We start from the raw sequence: 18,662 nt of genomic DNA, 5'->3' as shown, positions 1-18,662 counted from the left end.
AGCACATCCAAATATAAATAAGTAAGTAAATAAATAAAATAAAAAACACCCCGGGGCTATTTATCTCAAGGCTCTGTTCTTATTCTGCTGCCTGATGGGCTTCCCCTTTACTCCACCTGTCCCCACGCACCCATCCCCCTCCTTCCACATGACAGTCCCTCAGAAACCCAGTGTCCTCAGAACGTTTTAAGAATCCCAGATGTTGCTGATACCCAGAGTCCTCCAATCATTTTGTTCTGCTGGCTGCCTTTTTTTTTTTTTTTAATTTCTCTAAAAAACTCCCTGGTGACCAGTGTCGTAGGCGCACTCTTGCTTTGTTAAGCAGATAAACCACTGTTTATCTCTCCACTGCGGATAGACAATAGGGCTGAGGTGAGGCCAGGTGGAAAATGGGGCTACCTTTCTCCCTAGATGCTCTGATTTATGAGCTGGCATCTAAGTCCATCCACAACCTTTCTCTGGGCTTGGTGGTAAAACGATCTGCCTGCAAATGCAGGAGACATGGGTTTGATCCCTGGGTTGGAAAGATCTCCCAGAGAAGGAAATGGCAACCACTCTAGCATTCTTGCCTGGAAAATCCCATGGACAGAGGAGCCTGGCAGGCTACCGTCCGTGGGGTTGCAAAGAATTGGACGTGACTTAGCAACTAAACAACAATAACCTTTCTTGAGAAGCTAGATTTATTTGTTAGAACTGAGGGCATGAGACAGGGATGACACTAAGTGGGGTAAAAGAGTAAAAATGGAAGGAGATGGGACAGAGATGAAGAAGGAGCTCTACGTATGGACAGTCCCTCTCAAGCCTGGAGGACCCGGGAGGGTGGAATGAGGACCACAGACCAGAAGACCGTGTGGGCCTCTCGCTCTTCCCAGAATTATCCCTGCTGGAGGCTGGAGCAGGTTCAGAGAAACGACAGGGAGCAGCAAGAACTGTGCTGATGGTGGGAGCTCAGTTTCGAGGAAAATCTGCAGTGAACTGTCTCGCTGTAGGTTCTCTGAAAGAAAGCTATTTTTAGAGGAATTGGCTTTGCTGTGTGGGGAGACCAGCGCACTCTGTGAACTGCACTGGCTTTGAAAAACAACCTGAAAGAGTCTGCCAGGTGGCTCCGCACGAGAGACAGCCCTTCGGTCCCCCAAATGTAGGGGAGTGCAGATCCTTCCCAAGGCTTAAGAGCATCATGACCAGCTCAAGACCGGGCAGATAGGGAACAGAGATCTGGATGTAGTGCAAATTATCCCTAAGGAGAAGGAGATAGCTGGGTTATACCAGTGGCCAAGGATGTAAGATGGACTTTTTTTTTTTTTGGCTACGCCATGGTCTCAGTTGCAGCATGTGGGATCTAGTTCCCTGACCAGGGATTGAACCCAGGCTGCCTACTTGGGAGCACAGAGTCTTAGCCACTGAACCACTAGGGAAGTTCTGAGGTGAAATTCTTGATGGTAACAAGAGAAGTCACATTCAGATGCCTTTGGATGATAAATCAGACACTTCCTGTGCATCTTGGGGTGCATGTTATGATGTCCACCCTCTGCTCCTTCTTTCCCATCTTTCGACCTCTGCCATCTTCTGGTCTCTCATTGATTAAGAATATGAATTTTAACTGCTCGAAAGACAGGTCAACACATAGATCTCCAGCAACAGGCTTTGTTGCCTCAAACAGGTTTCCTCTGCAAAGTTCTCTCAGTATCCAATCGGAGAGCCTTGCCTCAACTGCTTTGATGTCTCAGCTTCATTTATCATGAGGAGATGAGTGAAGCATAGCAAGAGAAGTCCCAGGCAATCTGTCTGGTGGGCCATGGGTGCCAGGTTAGCAGGGGCAGCCTTATTTCCATGTCTGCATATATTTGCATGAAAATGAGCTACTGCCAGCCTCAATTCATAATGCAAGTGGCTAGCCTAGTTTTTTAACCTATTCTCTCTACCATAATCTTCAAAGAACTGAACGAGCTTTAGGGAGGGACGTAATGCAGGTAATTCCAGCTCCTGGGATGTGGTTCCCAACCTCTCTTCCCAGGCCTAAGATAAACGAGGTGGGAGTAGTAGCCGCAGTCATAGCAAAATCATACCGGTCACTGCTAACACGGTGTATCTCGTGTGCCAGACCCAATGCTAAGCATGTGATAGCATATATTCATCCAACTTTCATATGAACCATTAAGAAGGTACCACTAGCCTCTACATTTTCAGTTGAGTAAACCAAGATGCAGCAATGTTATTTGTCAATGGTTAAAAGGCAGGGAAGAGCTAAAATGTGGGTCTGTCTGAATCCACAGTCTAGTCTTAAGACCATGCTTGTTTGTGGCTGCTTATTTTTAGAGGTGCTCTAGCTAAGCTGGCCATTCCCAGGTTTCTAGATTCAATGGGCTAGCTGGTTTAGCCTACGAATAGGCGAATTTGATCCAGATGACCATTACATCTACTACTGTGGGCAAGAATCCCTTAGAAGAAATGGAGTAGCCCTCACATCAACAACCCAACATGCAGTACTTGGGTGCAATCTCAAAAATGTCAAAATGATCTCTGTTCGTTTCCAAGGCAAACCATTCAATATCACAGTAATCCAAGCCTATGCCCCAACCACTAATGCTGAAGAAGCTGAAGTTGAACGATTCTATGATGACCTACAAGACCTTCTAGAATTAACACCAAAATAAGATGTACTTTTCATCATAGGGGACTGGAATGCAAAGTAGGAAGTCAAGAGATACATGGAACAAGACAAGCTTGGCCTTAGAGTACAAAATCAAGCAAGGCAAAGGCTAACAGAGTTTTGCCAAAAGAACACACCAGTCATAGTGAACATGATCTTCCAACCACACATGAGACGATTCTACACATGGACATCACCAGATGGTCAATACTGAAATCAGGTTGATTATATCCTTTTCAGCCAGCCGAAGATGGAGAAGCTCTATACAGTCAGCAAAAACAGGACCAAGAGCTGACTGTGGCTCAGATCATGAACTCCTTATTGCCAAATTCAGAATTAAATTGAAGAAAGTGGGGAGAACCACTAGGCCATTCAGGTATGATCTAAATCAAATCCCTTATGATTATACAGTGGAAGTAAAGATAGATTCAAGGGATTAGATCTGATAGAGTGCCAAAAGAATTATGGATGGAGGTTCATAACATTGTATAGGAGGTGGTAATCAAAACCATCCCCAAGGGAAAAAAAATGCAAAAAAACAAAATGGTTGTCTGAGGAGGCCTTACAAACAGTTAAGAAGAGAAGCTAAAGGCAAAGGAGAAAAGGAAAAATATATCCATCTGAATGCAAAGTTCCAAAGAATAGCAAGGAGAGATAAGAAAACCTTCCTAAGTGATCAATGCAAAGAAACAGAGGAAAACAATAGAATTGGAAGGACTAGAGATCTTTTCAAGAAAATTAGAGATACCAAAGGAACATTTCACACAAAGATGGGCTTATAAAGGACAGAAATGGTATGGACCTAACAGAAGCAGAAGATATTAAGAAGAGGTGGCAAGAACATAGAAGAGCTATCCAAAAAAGATCTTAATGACCCAGATAACTACAATGGTGTGATCACTAACCTAGAATCAGATATCCTGCAGTGCAAAGTCAAGTGGGCCTTAGGAAGCATCATTATGAACAAAGCTAGTGGAGGTGATGGAATTCCAGTTGAGCTATTTGAAATCCTAACAGACAATGCTGTGAAAGTGCTGCACTCAATATGCCAGCAAATTTGGAAAACTCATCAGTGGCCACAGGACTGGAAAAGGTCAGTTTTCATTCCAATCCCAAAGAAAGGCAATGCCAAAGAATGTTCAAATTAACACACAATTGCACTCATCTCTCTTGCTAGCAAAGGATTGCTCAAAATTCTCCAACTTAGGCTTCAACAGTACGTGAACCATAAACTCCCTGATGTTCAAGCTGGTTTTAGAAAAGGCAGAGGAACCAGAGATCAAATTGCCAAAACTCGTTGGCTCATAGAAAAAGCAAGAGAGTTCCAGGAAAACATCTATTTCTGCTTCATTAACTACGCTAAAGCCTTTGTCTGTGTGGATCACAACAAACTGTGGAAAATTCTTAAAGAGATGGAAAACTAGACAACCTTAAGAAATCTGTACGGAGGTCAAGAGGCAACAGTTAGAACTGGTCATGGAACAACAGACTGGTTCCAAATTGGGAAAGGAGTACATCAAGGCTGTATACTATCACCCTGCTTATTTAAGTTATATGCAGAGTACATCATGAGAAACGCTGGGTTGGATGAAGCCCAAGCTGGAATCAAGATTTATCAGTAGTAACCTCAGATATGCAGATGACACCACCCTAATTGCAGAAAGCAAAGAGGAACTAAAAAGTCTCTTAATGAAAGTGAAAGAGGAGAGTGAAAAAGCAGGCTTAAAACTCAACATTCATAAAATGAAGATCATGGCATCTGGTTCCATCATTTCATGGCAAATAGATGGAGAAACAATGGAAACACTGATAGACTTTATTTTCTTGGGCTCCAAATTCACTGCAGATGGTGACTGCAGCCATGAAATTAAAAGACACTTGCTCCTTGGAAGAAAAGCTATGACCAACCTAGACAGCATATTAAGAAGTAAAGCCAATACTTTGCCAACAAAGGTCCAATCTAGTCAAAGCTATGGTTTTTCCAGTAGTCATGTATGGATATGAGAGTTGGACCATAAAAAAGTGAGTGCCAAAGAACTGATGCTTTTGAACTATGGTGTTGGAGAAGACTGTTGGAGAGACTCTCAACAGAGTCTCTTGGGCAGCAAGGAGATCAAACAAGTCAATCCTAAATGATATCAACTCTGAATATTCATTGGAAGGACTGATGCTGAAGCTGAAGCCCCAACACTTTGGCCATGTGATGTGAAGAACTGACTCATTAGAAAAGATTCTGATGCTGGGAAAGATTGAAGGCAGGAGAAGGAGATGATAGAGGATGAGATGGTTGGATGGCATCACCGTCAATGGACATGAGTTTGAACAAGTTCCAGGAGATGGTGAAGGACAGGAAAGCCTGGTGTGCTGCAGTCCATGGGGTCATGAAGAGTTGGACATGACTTAGTGACTGAACTGAACTGCGATGGTTTAGACCTCTTATTTAATCAATTAAGGCAATTTCTGTGTGTCTGTTATATATACTATTTATATACAGACATATATTTATAATTATATAATAATCACACATATAATTAAACACATTTCTATTACACACACATATTCTTCCTTGAGTGCCCATCATAATGAAGAATATTTTTGACAATAATGGTAATGGAATAAGGAAGTCTAGAATGCTAAAATAAAAGATGCTTCTTTAAATGGAATCTTTTTGCTCAATGGAAAAATATCACATTGTTCTTGTTATTTTTACTTTACCTCATTTAAGGAAAAACTCAGTAATAATCAGACAGGCTTTCAGAAATATCTAGTCTAGCCTGTCCATGTTCCTTTTAAAATTCAATGTTCAGGTGTGAGCCCAATGGCCTAGGTATGGTCTGGCCTCCATGGGCTTCCCCTCCAATGTGGATGTCTGTGATTTCTCTCCCTCAGATGCCTGATCTGTGAGCCTGTCAAGCCTGAGCTGTAAGTGTAGACACATGGAGCAGGAAAGGAGGGTGAGCAGGCCTGAGCTCCTGAACCAGGGCTGGTATGGGGGTCAATGGTTGCAGCGTGATTATTAGACTGGCCTTTTCCATCATGCTATGGTTTGAGACCTGGCCAAGGGAAGCTCTGTGGCTGCCAAAGAGAAAAGATAAAACCCGGCAGATGGAAGGGGAAAGAAGTGAGGCAGTGCAGAGACAGGAATGTTCAATGTGACTCTGAACTGAGGCATGCGTTGGCAGGAATTCTGTCTTGACATCCGCCTTTGGAGGATCAGAGTCTTACTCTGGCCTGGATGGAAGATGAGGAGCGGGCTCCTGTGGCGAGCACAGGGTGAACCGGGCGGAGAAGGAGACCTGGCTGACAAGGGAAGTGCAAAGATCACGGGTGCAGAAAAGGATAGAAGAAGGCAGGGGAATGGATTAAGAGAGGCAGACAGGCTGGGAGGGGCTAGGAGGGACAGGTGGTGAGGTCTAAGTGAGGTCCGTGGAAGGAAGGGTTCTCCAAGGCTGGGGCAATGGACCATGAGGAGTGAAGGCACATTCCAGTGAAGCACAAAGGGAATTCACTGCTGTTCTTGCTGAAAGGAGACTGAGTCAAGGTGGGGGAAGGCACAGGAGGTATGGGTGTCAGGCCCAAACCACCCTTGGCTAACGCGTTCCTGCCCTCAGGAACGGTGTGGGGGCACAGATTGTGTTCACTGGGGCTGGGTGAGAATGTTTCAAAGGGAATCATAAAAGTTAGCAAAGCAGATGAAGAAAGAAGAAACTAAGGCCCCTGTGTTGTAAGCTAGATGTTTCTTCTTGTCTCGGTGGGTGAAACCAAAGTCCCTAAAATGCCCCCATGATCTGGTCCCTCATGACCCCTCTGACCTCAACCACTGACACTCACTCTCCTTTGTGTTTACGCCACTCCAGCCACACTGGCCTTCTGGTATACCTGGCACAGCCCTACCTCAGGGCCTTTGCACACACTGTCTTCTATGTGCAACACTCTTCTCTAGATATCCACTGGCTTTTTCTCGCTTACTTTTTTTTTCCCCACAGAACCTCCCATCTTCTACTGTATTATTTACCTTACTTTGGTTTGTTTACTGTTCGTGGCACTCTTCTCTCCACTGCAATGCAAGCACCATAAGGGCAGAAATTTGGTCTATTTTGTTCATGCTGCTCCCTAATCACAAAATTACCATTGGACCACAGTGGGCTCACAAAAGACGTTTGTTGAATGAATCCGCGAATGAATGAAAGGGTCAATTTGGTCATCCACTGGAATGCATTGGCAATAGAAGGGCATACATAAGAGGACAAACAGGTGGCGGAAGAGGGGAAAAGGAAGAGAAGGAGCGGGAAGGAGGGGGAGTAGGGAGAGGTGAGGTGTAGCAGAGAGATGAGGGAAATGTATACAATATCTTTCATTTGGAGGGATTTTTTCTAATGATGTTTTCGGTGAGAGGGGTTCCATCCAACAATGTTTAATAAAGCCATCTAAAAGTAAAGGTAGAATATGTTATCAGTTATTGTCACGTAAGGAGTGATCTTGAGGTCAGTGTTCACTGACCTTCCAATCCAGAGTGAGACACTGGCCACTTTTTAACATATGAGAGAAGAGTCGACAAGACTGAGCTACTTGGACAAATGAATTTTCTTGGAATTTTGGACATCAGTGCACACACAGACACACACAAACTTGTTACCTAAAGGCCTAATCTGGATGATGATAATCTGATTCAGAATGATGAAAATCTCAGTCTCTTGCTCTAAAAGTAGCTGTAAAATTAGTTCGTTATTCATATACTTTGTACCACCACCATTTTATGGAAGACTTGCCCTGTGTCAAGGGCTGTATTAAGTACTTTCCATGTGGTATTTCATTAACTTTTCATGACCTGTTGAGTAATACTATAATTATCACATTACTATAAGAAAACTAGAGATGAAAAAGAGCAATTATTTTGCCCACAATTATACAGCTAGTGCATGGTAGAACTAGGATATAATCGCAGAGTGACTCAAGGGTAGGGACTGGTAAACCTTTACTGTAAAGGGCCAGATGGAAGATACATTAGGCTTCGTGGGGCATCAGTTCCTTTGTCACTGCTACTCAGTAATGCCCAACAAGAACAGCCATAGGTAATATGTAAATGAATGGGTGTGGCTGTGTTCCAATAAAACTTTATTTACAAAAATAGGTGGTGGACGTTTTTGTCTACGGGTTGTCATGTTCTGACTGTGCTTGAGAGTCTACACTCTTGACCCCCGAGCTGTAATACCTGGGAAAGCGTGGAAGGAGGGCAAAGAGATGGCTGAGCATTTTCAATAGTCAGCTCTAGCAGCCCAACATGCCGCCAGTCTGCGGGGATTGGCCGAGACCACGAGGTGAACTCACCAGGGACAGATGGTGGCGGGCAGGCACTTACATTTCAACGATGCCCTCTGGCAAGTTGGCGGGAATCTCTGTCAGGCCCTTCCCTCGACAGTCCACGATGTTATTACTGCAAGTGCAGGCTGAAGGGCAGGAGATGGAGTTGGCATTGCAGGCTGGAGGCTCCGAGTGGGGGCCTGCGGGGTCAGAACGCAGTGGTCAACTCATGTCAGTGTGAGGAGCTCCCTGGGCTTCTGTGATCCTTAACCAGCCTCCCAAGAGGGCAGCTACCTCATCAACTACCTGAAAAATGATCGCCGGCTGACATCACCCCTCATCTGGGAGTCACAGGTGCTACTGGCTAAATATTCAGCCAAGAGGAGAGAGCCTGACCTTGACCTATTTCTGGATTCTTCCACCTGCTCTGTCACCTGATCATGCCAGCTTTTCAGTCACAGAGCTGCTCTCAGAGTCAAGTGCACAGGAACATACACCACTGGAACGCAGGGAGAACTCCCTGGGACTGCTTTGTCAGGGGTCCAAAGTCTCAACGACGCCCCAAGGTTTTGATCTTTTATCTGGGGCTTGGCTACTGAGTTTCGATACACCTTCATTCCTTTTTCAAGTAGTTGAAAGGCACTCTCAGACCCAAGTGGGAGGAGAAACGGCGACAGAATTTCCCCATTTGGGGGCACTAATGACCGAATGTCAATACAGCCATCAACAGCAACTTTCAAGGCCTGTTCAAATAGCTTTTCTGTCCAGAGATCATGCAAATAAAACTTATCTCATGAGAGAAAAAGGTGAACAAGTCACTACACATTTTGGGGCCTTAATTTTGCTTGAGGTGAGAACCCATGAGAATGTAATGCAAAGTGAAAAAAAAAAAAAAGAAAAGAAAATGGTATGGAAGGTGCTTATGTATTAATAGAAAGCTGATGGGGAGTTCCCTGGTGATCCAGTGGTTAAGACTCTGTGCTTCCAATGCAAGACCGGGGAACTAAGATCCCACATGCGGTGAGGTGTGGCCAAATAATTAAAAAAGAAAGAAAGCCAAGTGAAAATAAACATACACACTGGTAAACTAACTCAAGATTCAGAGAGTCATAAGAATCTTAATCAGTTTCTCTGGTGGTCACATCAAATCACTAACAGAAGTAAATTCCAATTTAAAAGATGGTGTATGTTTTCATATTATGATTGTTTCTTCAAAGTGAAGTAAGACTCTCAAACCTGTGGTTAGTTTTTCAAATGTGGACAGGATGGTCCAAAAGGTAAACTCAACCCAATGGCCTCCTCAGGACCTTAAACCACACCCAGGGATCCAGCCGACAGGGACAATTTCAATGTGTCTCCAGGTCCCCCTCTCAGAGCAAAGGGTCATTGGCTGAGAGCAGATTCAGACCAACTCTGCAAACATCCTCACTGTTCAGACACGGACCATCTGGTCAGGGGCTCTTGGCCAAAGATAAAACGTGAAACATGGAAAATGTCTGTAGAGAAAGATGATTTTGGTTTGGCCCCTGTTCACTGCAGAAGCTGAGGCTGGGAAGCCAGAGCAAGTCTAGCTACAGAGGTTGAATCGGAGGACTGACCGGCCCGGGGCCAGTCCTTGTTTGGACAGTGAGTGAGCCTTAAAGTGGAAGGCCCTTCATTCAACAGTCCCTATACCTGGGGGCGGTCCTTCTTTAAGACTCAAATCCATGCCCGTGGCTTACTTAGGAACAGTTGCTTTGCTAGAAAGGGCTAACTCAGTGACCAAAACTTCTTACTTCCCTTGGCTTCACTTTCACACACACACACACACACAATTTCAAAACATCCTGTTAGATGGAACATTCAAGAAAATATTCTTGTGTACGGTACAAGGACTTCAGACTCTCCAGCATCACACTACTGGATCTAACGGAGACCATGGACAATGCCAGTGAGATGACAATTTACATTAAAATCCCCAAGAGAGCGAGGTGGTGCTGGCTTTGTTCCAAACTAGTCAAGTCTTTACACTTCTGAGAAAATGACAAAGCCAGAGGGCTGGCCTGTAAGAAACTCAGGTCAGGAATGAGATTATTGTGGCCAAAAGTGTGGGCTCTGGAGTCCCACGGGCTCAGTTTGCACCTTGATTCTGTACTATTATCCTTAAGTCCTCCTGTCTCAGTTTTCTCCATCTTTAAAATGGGGGAAAGCAACAAACCTGACTTCATTTGTTGTGAAGGTGAAGTTAATGCGTGTGAAGTATTTAGAAGAGTTTGTGGAACACAGAGCTCAGTCGTGTTATTTGTTATTGCTATTAATAATGGGTCTGGCTCGGCCACGTATTGTCTGCAGGATGTTGGGCAAGTCATAGTACCCACCCTGAACTTTTCTGCTGCCTTCTCAGTGAACAAGAAGCTTCGACTGCACCACTGACACCCTTCTGAGTCTAAAGGTCAACCACCGCTCTTCAGACAAACGAAAGCAGGACTAAGACACCTGATAGCCCCCCTCCTCTGCTCCCTCCCTTCGCAGGAGGCGAAGAAGAGCTATCATAGGCAGGGCTCTCGTCCTCTCACCCACATCCTCCCAGGGAGGCTCAGAGCAGGAAGGCTTCAGGTGTCAGGGCTGCCCAGCAGAGAAAGCTGCCATGCCTGGCCCTCCACATCAAGGGGCTCGGGCGCCTGGCCAGCCAGGGAGACGTGCCACACCCTGCCCCTTCCTGGAGGGCAAGTGTCAGGGGCTGCATGGAGCGCCCTGAGCCTGAGAAGTTGCCTTTCCATCCACCGAGGCACAGGGTCTCCGACAGCCGGCCGTGCCTCTTTTGATCTGTCAAACTGACATAGACGGGGTGTGTCAGAAAGAATGGAAGAAAGACATTACGTTCTGGTACTCCTATGGGCAACAGGAGGTTCTGAAATGGAGTTTCTTCAAAGGGACCCCTTCTGACTTTTAGGCTGAAATGAATTCTGTTTAAACCAGATCCAGACTACAGCCTTGAGTCCCTCTGAAAACAAGCTGGGTGTTTCATGGAGTGGCTCTGATTTGGAAGAAAGGGTGTGCTGCATTGTAAGGGATGTTGTCAAGGCAAAAAAGCCTTTGAAAAGATTCCTTAACCAGGTCAGTAACAACACCCTTAATTACACAGAGGGAAACACTGGTAATTATAGCCTCTGTCAGCATCCGGGCTGGCAGCTCCCCAGCCAGGTATTCACATGTGGTGAGGGTGCTCCCCTCCTGTTGTAACAAAACATGGTCTAAGCCAGGCTTGAAAGATGCGTTCACTTTCCCTGGAAACACTTCCCCTGAGTCAGTGCTGGAGGGGACCAAGCCCATTTCCTTTTGGATCTCTGAATCCTGTGCTGGCAGGAGTCCCTCCCTTATGCCTTGCGTCTCTAGACAGATTGATGTTAAATTCTACAAGGGCAGCAACCTTTTCCACCTTCTTCACTATTACATCTTCAATGCCCAATACAAGTCAATAAACACAGCTTAGGTAAGGGAGAGGATGAATCCATGAATGAAATTGGCCCAGAAGCCTTAGAGAGGTGGGGCCTGAATGTCACCAAGCTCTGGAAGGACCCTAGGGGCAGGCTCCCTGAGCTCTAAGTGACCTGGGTTCTTGTCCATAGGATCAGTCTCAGAGTGGGGAGACGAGCGGCTCTGGGGAAACAGGACTCTCAGGCTGACGTGCAGGTCGTTTTAACCACAGTGAAGGCCACTGGTCTGGTCGCCTGCGGCCCCATCTGAGCCGAGCCCCCACGCGCGGATCAGCAGGGACATCCAGGCCCTGCGCCAAGCTCTGTCTGCAAAGCCACCCCTCCCAGCCTTTCCTGTCCACACACATGGAGGCCGAAGAGGGTGGTGCAGGGGATAGTCGATTTCCAAGGGGGACAAAGCGCGGAAGCACCTACCTTTCTACCCAGCGAATTCAATGACTACCGGCTAGGAAGCAGAGAGGAATGGGAACAGAGTTTTAACCTTGGGATAGAAGGAGTGTGTACAGATCTTCAATGGGAGGGTCTCTCTAGGTATGCGCCTGCTCCATGCACGTGTTCCCATTGCATGATGTGTTCTCTGGGGACCCATGAGTCCTCACGGTCCTCAAGCGAGCCTGCTGATGGGTACCACCCCCTTCCCTCCCTGGCACAGCAAAGGCCTTAAATCAGAGCATAGCAATGGATTAGCGGGTAGACCTTCTGCCACCTACTCTCTAAGACATCCTCTCATAAACTTAGCAGTGCACATGGACTTGCTCTTCCTTTCTTCATCTGAAAGTGAGTGCCCGGGCTCCTCTGCTCTCGGACCTCTTTCAGGCCCAGTGCGAACACGCTACTGCCCTGGGGTGGAAGGATGTGCTCATCAGAGCAGGGAGATGGGCATGCAGCCCAGGTGCCTGTCTCTGGGGTACCGTCTCACCTTTCCTCAATCACTACCAACACTCGAGAATTTCAATAAGGAGTCAAAGCTACCTTTGAGGTACCTCAAGGAGGGAGCTGAGATGTCCAGCCTTCAGAGATCTCCTAAGACTCCCGGCCTGTGGTCCAGTGTCTGGAGGGAGGGCAGGGCAGAGCTCGGGGGGAACAGACACGCTGGCCCTTCCTGGTCTTACTGGTCATCAAGGGAGCTACTTCCCAGCCCTGGGAGCCCTCAGCGAGGCAGAGGGCAGGAATGCTTTCCCGGCTAGAATTCTCACAGGGTGAAAGCCTGTGGGTGCCCGCATGGACACCGCACAAATTCTCCTCCCTCTACTGACTGCAAGCTGCCCTCTGGTTCTACAAGAGAAGAAAAATGGAGATGCGACCGGGGCAGTGAGCAGCACTGACTCCTGCTCAGTGCTCACCTCATCTCCGTTCTCCTTGTTGGCAAATGAAGGGGATCATCATCCTAAAAGCCCAGATGAGTGGGGCTGAAGTCACTGAACTTCAGATCCAGAGAGGGCCATGGAGATGGGGGAAAAACAGAAGTCTGGAGAGAGGAGCGTGCTTGCCCGTGGACACAGTTGTGTCGTTCTCAAGAGAGTAGCTAATGTCGGCAGGGTATTACCTATGCATTAAGTGCTTTGTATGTGTCGTCTCACGTGATCCTCATAAAACCCCTGATGTAGGGACTTTAGTGGTGGTCCAGTGGTTAAGGCTCTATGCTGCCAATGCAGGGGACTTGGGCTCTATCCCTGGGCAGGGAACGAAGATCCCACACGCTGCACAGTGTGGCCAAAAGATTAAAAAAATTAATCTAGAAACAAAAAATACCCTGACATAGATCCATTATGTTTATTCCCATAATAAAAGGGCTCTTCTTCCATCTCCTCTGCCAAGAAGACACTCACCATGCTTTTCTATTGCCCTGAAACAGAAAACATCAAAGTCTTGGAATCTTGGGCGGCAGGAAGAAGAGGCTCAGGGGCAAGACTCCACACTGGAGACTGCTCGACGTGCTTGTGTTAGAGTCGGGTTTCTTTCTGTCTTTAAAAAGAACTTCACCCAGTAGAATGAATATAGTTGGAAAATCCAATGGCCTGGTGAGTGTGTAGAAATAAATTAATTCCAGTATTCAAATTAAGCATCCCTGTTGCCCTCTGGCCTTTCAAAAGCCAACAACAGACTGAATGACAATGGGACTCAAGCAATTATGATGAGAATATAAATGAACGTGATTTAAATACCAGAGGCATGATCATTTGGGGAATGACTAAATAAACCTAATAATCTCATTCCTGCAATGTCCAATTATGGTGTTTTAATTAAAACCTCCTAAGGAGATGGGCGGCTAGTCATGGCTTTCCTTAATTATCTTTATACTTAGTAACTAGTCTCAAATTTTTTAAAAAAAGGAAGTAGAAGGAGAAAGTTTCTTGTTTCTAAGGAGACACACCTATTTCATTTTAATAATAACTGAGGCCACCTCATGCGAAGAGTTGACTCATTGGAAAAGACTCTGATGCTGGGAGGGATTGGGAGCAGGAGGAGAAGGGGACGACAGAGGATGAGATGGCTGGATGGCATCACAGACTCGATGGATGTGAGTCTGAGTGAACTCCGGGAGATGGTGATGGACAGGGAGGCCTGGCGTGCTGCAGTTTATGGGGTCACAAAGAGTCGGACACGACTGAGCGACTGAACTGAACTGAGCTGAGCTAAGGAAGAGTTTGTTGAGAGGCTGTTAGGAACCAGCAGTGCTCTAGGTGATGAGGCACCTGGAGAATGTTTAAGACATGGCCCCTTATCACTAGAGACAGGATCAATCTTGATGAAGAGACATCTCACATCAAAGACACACAAACAGGTGCAAAGATGCTCAGAGGACGGTGGGAAGGGTTAACTAGGGAGTTTTGGATCTACATACACGCACTACTATATTTAAAATGGATAACCAACAAGGAGCTACTGTATAGCACAGGGAACTCTGCTCAATGTTAAGCGGAAGCCTGGATGGGAGGGGACTTTGGGGGAGAATGGATACGTGTGTATGTACGGCTGACTTGCTCGGCTGTGCACCTGAAGCTATCACGTTGTTAACTGGTCATACTCCAATATAAAATAAAAAGTTTAAAAAAGATGTTCAGAGGAAAGAGATAATTAGTTCAAGAGGTCAGATATTTAGCTAATACCCTTGATCATATTAAGGCACCAGGAAATTGACACAAGGAAGAGAAAACCTAGAGTTTAAACTCCAAAATAAGCCCTTTATGTAAGGATGGGAAACAAAATTCAGCACATGAATTTGTAACTGACATGAGCCTAAGCATGGCCAAAGCAGAACCTTTTCTCTGATCTGTCGTTTGAGCTCATAAAGTCCAGTCAGGATCTCGTCTAGTCCTATGGCCCTAAGCTCTCTCTAAACAAGGGAAATTAACAGAGAAATCCTTTCATTAAGAGAGAAAGGAGACCACGCAGTCCCACTGTATATCATAGAAAATCATTAGTAATAAATAAAACAGTCTCCCACCCTTGTAAAAAAGTCCCACTTGTCTCCCCAGGGGAGGAAACTAAATGCCTTTGATTGAAGGGGACCATTGACAGAGGAGATGAATTTTATCAAGTGTGCTGCTAGCAAATTTCTGGGTTAACTGGCATCATAAGAAGCCTGTAGCCAGGGCTTCCGGGGAGAAGAGGCTGGGCTCCAGACAGCCAGGTTTAATTCAGAGGGAGCTATCAGGGACTTGGGCAGCCAGGGCCTTTGCAGGCTGAGAGAGAGAAAGCTCGTTTCCGTCTCTGGAGTCCTGTGTCAGGGGAGGTTTTTGATGCCGCATAGGGGCGCAGGGAGGGTTCTCTTAGGCTGCCTGGGGAGGGACCACTGGTGATGAATACTCAAAGGGATGGCCTAATTGCTGCCCTAGGCCTTCTTTCTCCGGAGCAGATGACTTCTTTCTTTTAAAGAAATGTTCACGCCCCTCCTTTCTTGACTGAAGCCCATCTCTTGCGGGTTATGGGAGGAGCAGCTTAGGTGAGGCAGAACCCTGGTGGTTTTGCAGCTTTAAACAGCTGCCATCATGTCGTCCCAGACTGCCTCCCTCAGATACCTTGCTGGGCTCTGCCGTGGGGCAGGCCTGCCCCCTCAGAGGTGGGCTTCACTTCATGGGGCTCGAGTTACGGTGCAGGTACATGAGAACAGGCCATCTTTTTGACCTCCTGCTTGTACATAGGCTGACCTTGCTCCACACCACTTCCCCTGGCACCCTTTTTTGTTACAGTCTCACCAACTACCTTGAATCATTATTAAAGATATAATGCTCTTCGGAGGGGCTGCTCCTCCTGAGGCCCACTAATGAGATGCTTCATTCAATCATGATGTTCAACTCACCAGTTCTCCTTGCCATTGTATATAATTGACTTTTCAGAAAGTAACCCAGCACAGCATCCTGTTTTTAATTCTTCAGAACCTGGGAAAAACATCTAAAAAATCCCCCATGCATAGGGGCTCCAATGTGTCACTCCCCTAAATTTATACTATGAGTGAGAGGGTAGAGTACAATAGCATATTCATGCCAGGAGTTTGTGGATTAAATTTTCATGTCCTTAAAAGACACTTGGCTTTGTATCAAGAAGCTACAGGGACCATCACAGCAATAAACAAGATTGCTATAAACAGGGGATGTGATAAAGATAACAGTCACCTAGGTAACTATTAACCCACCTGTGAGTCCATCCTAAAGGAAATCAGTCCTGAATATTCATTGGAAGGACTGATGCTGAAGCTGAAGCTCCAATACTTTAGACACCTGATGTGAAGAACTGACTCCTTGGAAAAAATCCTGATGCTGGGAAATATTGAAGGCAGGAGGAGAAGGGGACGACAGAGGATGAGAGGGTTGGATGGCATCTCCGACTTGATAGACATGAGTTTGAGCAAGCTCCAGGAGTTGGTTATGGAGAGGGAGGCTTGGTGTCCTGCAGTCCATGGGTCGCAAAGAGCTGGACACGACTGAGCGACTGGATTGAACTGAGATCCAGCCTTTTCAGAGGAGGGAGACTTGGAGAAGCAGCACCCTCAGGACCCAGGAGGATCAGCCTTCCCACCCTGGGTTTTGGGTCCTGACTGCTGCTGGGTAAGCAGTGTCTCGGCACTTCTCTGGTGGGAAGGTGCTTTTGTGACCAAGTGTATCCGTGTTGGTGCGTAGCTTTAAACTTGGCACCCACCTATAATGATGTGTTTTACCGTTTTCCCTAATTAGTTTTTCTCACTAGCTCTTGGATGACTCCTGCACTCTATAATTATTTCTTTCACTGGCACTTATGCCGATATTGTACCCTTTGCCTAATAATTACTGTAATTACAGTCACTATATTTGAGTTTGGTGCCTGTGTGATAAACGGTTTTATTATGTGTTTGATGGAAAGTGATTTCTAAGTGGGTGTCTATAGGAAATTGTTGAGGTACTGCTCAGAGACATGTTAAAATGTTTTTGGATAATAAAGAATTTGATGAAGCTGTAACAAGACAGGGGGAAGCAGCAGAGTGTGAAGTTAAATTCAAGGAAAATTCCTACATATGGCAAATGCAGCCTAAGAGCTGAAGAGGACCAGTCTGTACTTCTGGACACAGGCAGTCCCCTAACATGTAGTCGGCTTCTGTACTGAAAAAGCTCCTTTTTCCTTATTTCTGCTCAGTGTTACATGGCACCCTGGATGGAAGCAGGGGACTAGGGGAGAATGGAAATATGAATATGTATGACTGAGTCCCTTCACCATTCACCTGAAACTATCACAACATTGCTAATTGGCTATACCCCAATACGAAATGTTTTTGGTGTTAAAAAAATTAAAAATTTAAAAAAAAGTTCCTTTTTCTACACATCAGCACTCCAAGATAAGCCTTTAGAAGCCACTGAACCCAATTGCAGGACTGAGCTCCTGAATTTCAGGAATGCCCCTTTGGGGATCTCTCCAACTGAATACTCTGTTTTTGAGGCAATCAAGAGATTAGCTCTACATCCTTGCCACTGGAAAAGGGAAGATTTGATGGGATTGGAGAATGTCAATGAAAGTATAAACAAATGAGCAAATAATGTTTAGGACCCAGGGCAAAAGTAACCTCCTCTGAGAAGCGTTTCCCAGGTCACTCAGTCACCTCGCATCCTGGGCACCTAGGCTGCCTTCAGTTGCGCCCTAGCACAGCTCCGTTTTCTGTCCTATTACACTTTAATTACCCACAGATCAAACTCCCGTGTTTGCTCGGCACATTCTGCGGGCCCACTGAACTCTAATAATTAAGCTCCACTCATTAGCTCTCACCAAGTGCTGTGCATCACGCTAAGTGCTTCATATGCATTATTTCACTGGACCCTCCCACCCGTCCCCTGAGTTATAGACGATGATTATTCCCATTCGGCAGACATGCAGCAACTTACCAAAGCCACACAGCACTAAGGGACAGAGCTAAGGTTTCCAAGCAAGCAGATTTGGAAATAGCCTCCATTAGCCTGGCTCTCAACTTCTAGGAGCAACGGGGCTTAGGAATGCATTTGGCCAATGTTAAAGGACCTAACGAATGTCAGCTTCTTAGGATCGATGGACTCTGAGGCTTAACAGAAAGGGATCCATGAGTTCCTTCAGTAAGAGCTTCTTTTCTGGCACGGCTGGAGGCACACTAGAGCGCTCCACGCCAAGCTCCGGGCTGGGCACGTGTTCACGGCTGAGGGGAGCTCACAGGTGGGCGAGCGGCGGGACAGGAGGGGAGGGGAGCCATGCCATCTCACCTGGGCACACGTACTCCTTCTTCTGCACGTCTGCCACGCTGAAGCCCCTCAGGTGCACAGGGGCCATGCAGAGAGTGAACTGGCCGACGGTCCGCCGCTGCCGCAGCCAGTCCGAGAGCCAAGCCAGGTGGCAGTCACAGTACAGGTGGTTGGAGTGCAGGCGCCTGGGAGCGGGGGAGAGGGGAGAGGCTGTCACCGCAGGAAGTGGAGAGGCTGCCACTGGCAGAACGCAGTGCCGCCTCCATGCTCCTTTGCCCAGCATGACCATCCTCGGGATCCCAGGAGAGAACTGCCCTCTGCACTGCAAACTGCCACAGGATCCTCAACCCTCCTATTGCTAACCCACAAATGACCGTCATCTTCTCGTGCAAGCCACATCCAATGCTGACCTTCAGGGTTCGGAGCAATTCCCATTTCTTAATAGTAATTCCACCCTTTTCATTTCCACCGGGGAAAGCCTCAGCATATAGGAGAGGGAGGGTGGCGTTACCACACTGACAATCCTGATTCAGGTCCAAATTCCCAAAGGGTAACACA

At 46.4% G+C, this 18,662-nt stretch overlaps 1 protein-coding gene across 1 annotated transcript in view; it reads right to left on the bottom strand.

Moving 5' to 3' along the window:
- SLIT3 (slit guidance ligand 3) overlaps nucleotides 1–18,662 on the bottom strand; it is a 729,977-nt gene that overhangs the window by 147,955 nt on the left and 563,360 nt on the right. The window contains exons 8-9 of the mRNA XM_040262791.1: nucleotides 18,126–18,289; nucleotides 8,010–8,151 (exon numbers count right to left, since the gene is read on the bottom strand). Coding sequence (XP_040118725.1) covers nucleotides 8,010–8,151; nucleotides 18,126–18,289 — 306 coding nt within the window. The remainder of the gene's footprint in view (nucleotides 1–8,009; nucleotides 8,152–18,125; nucleotides 18,290–18,662) is intronic.

Source organism: Oryx dammah, unplaced genomic scaffold (genome assembly GCF_014754425.2).
Source record: "Oryx dammah isolate SB20612 unplaced genomic scaffold, SCBI_Odam_1.1 HiC_scaffold_20, whole genome shotgun sequence".
Classification (NCBI taxonomy): Eukaryota; Metazoa; Chordata; class Mammalia; order Artiodactyla; family Bovidae; genus Oryx; species Oryx dammah.
This window is presented reverse-complemented; position numbering and strand designations above follow the sequence as displayed.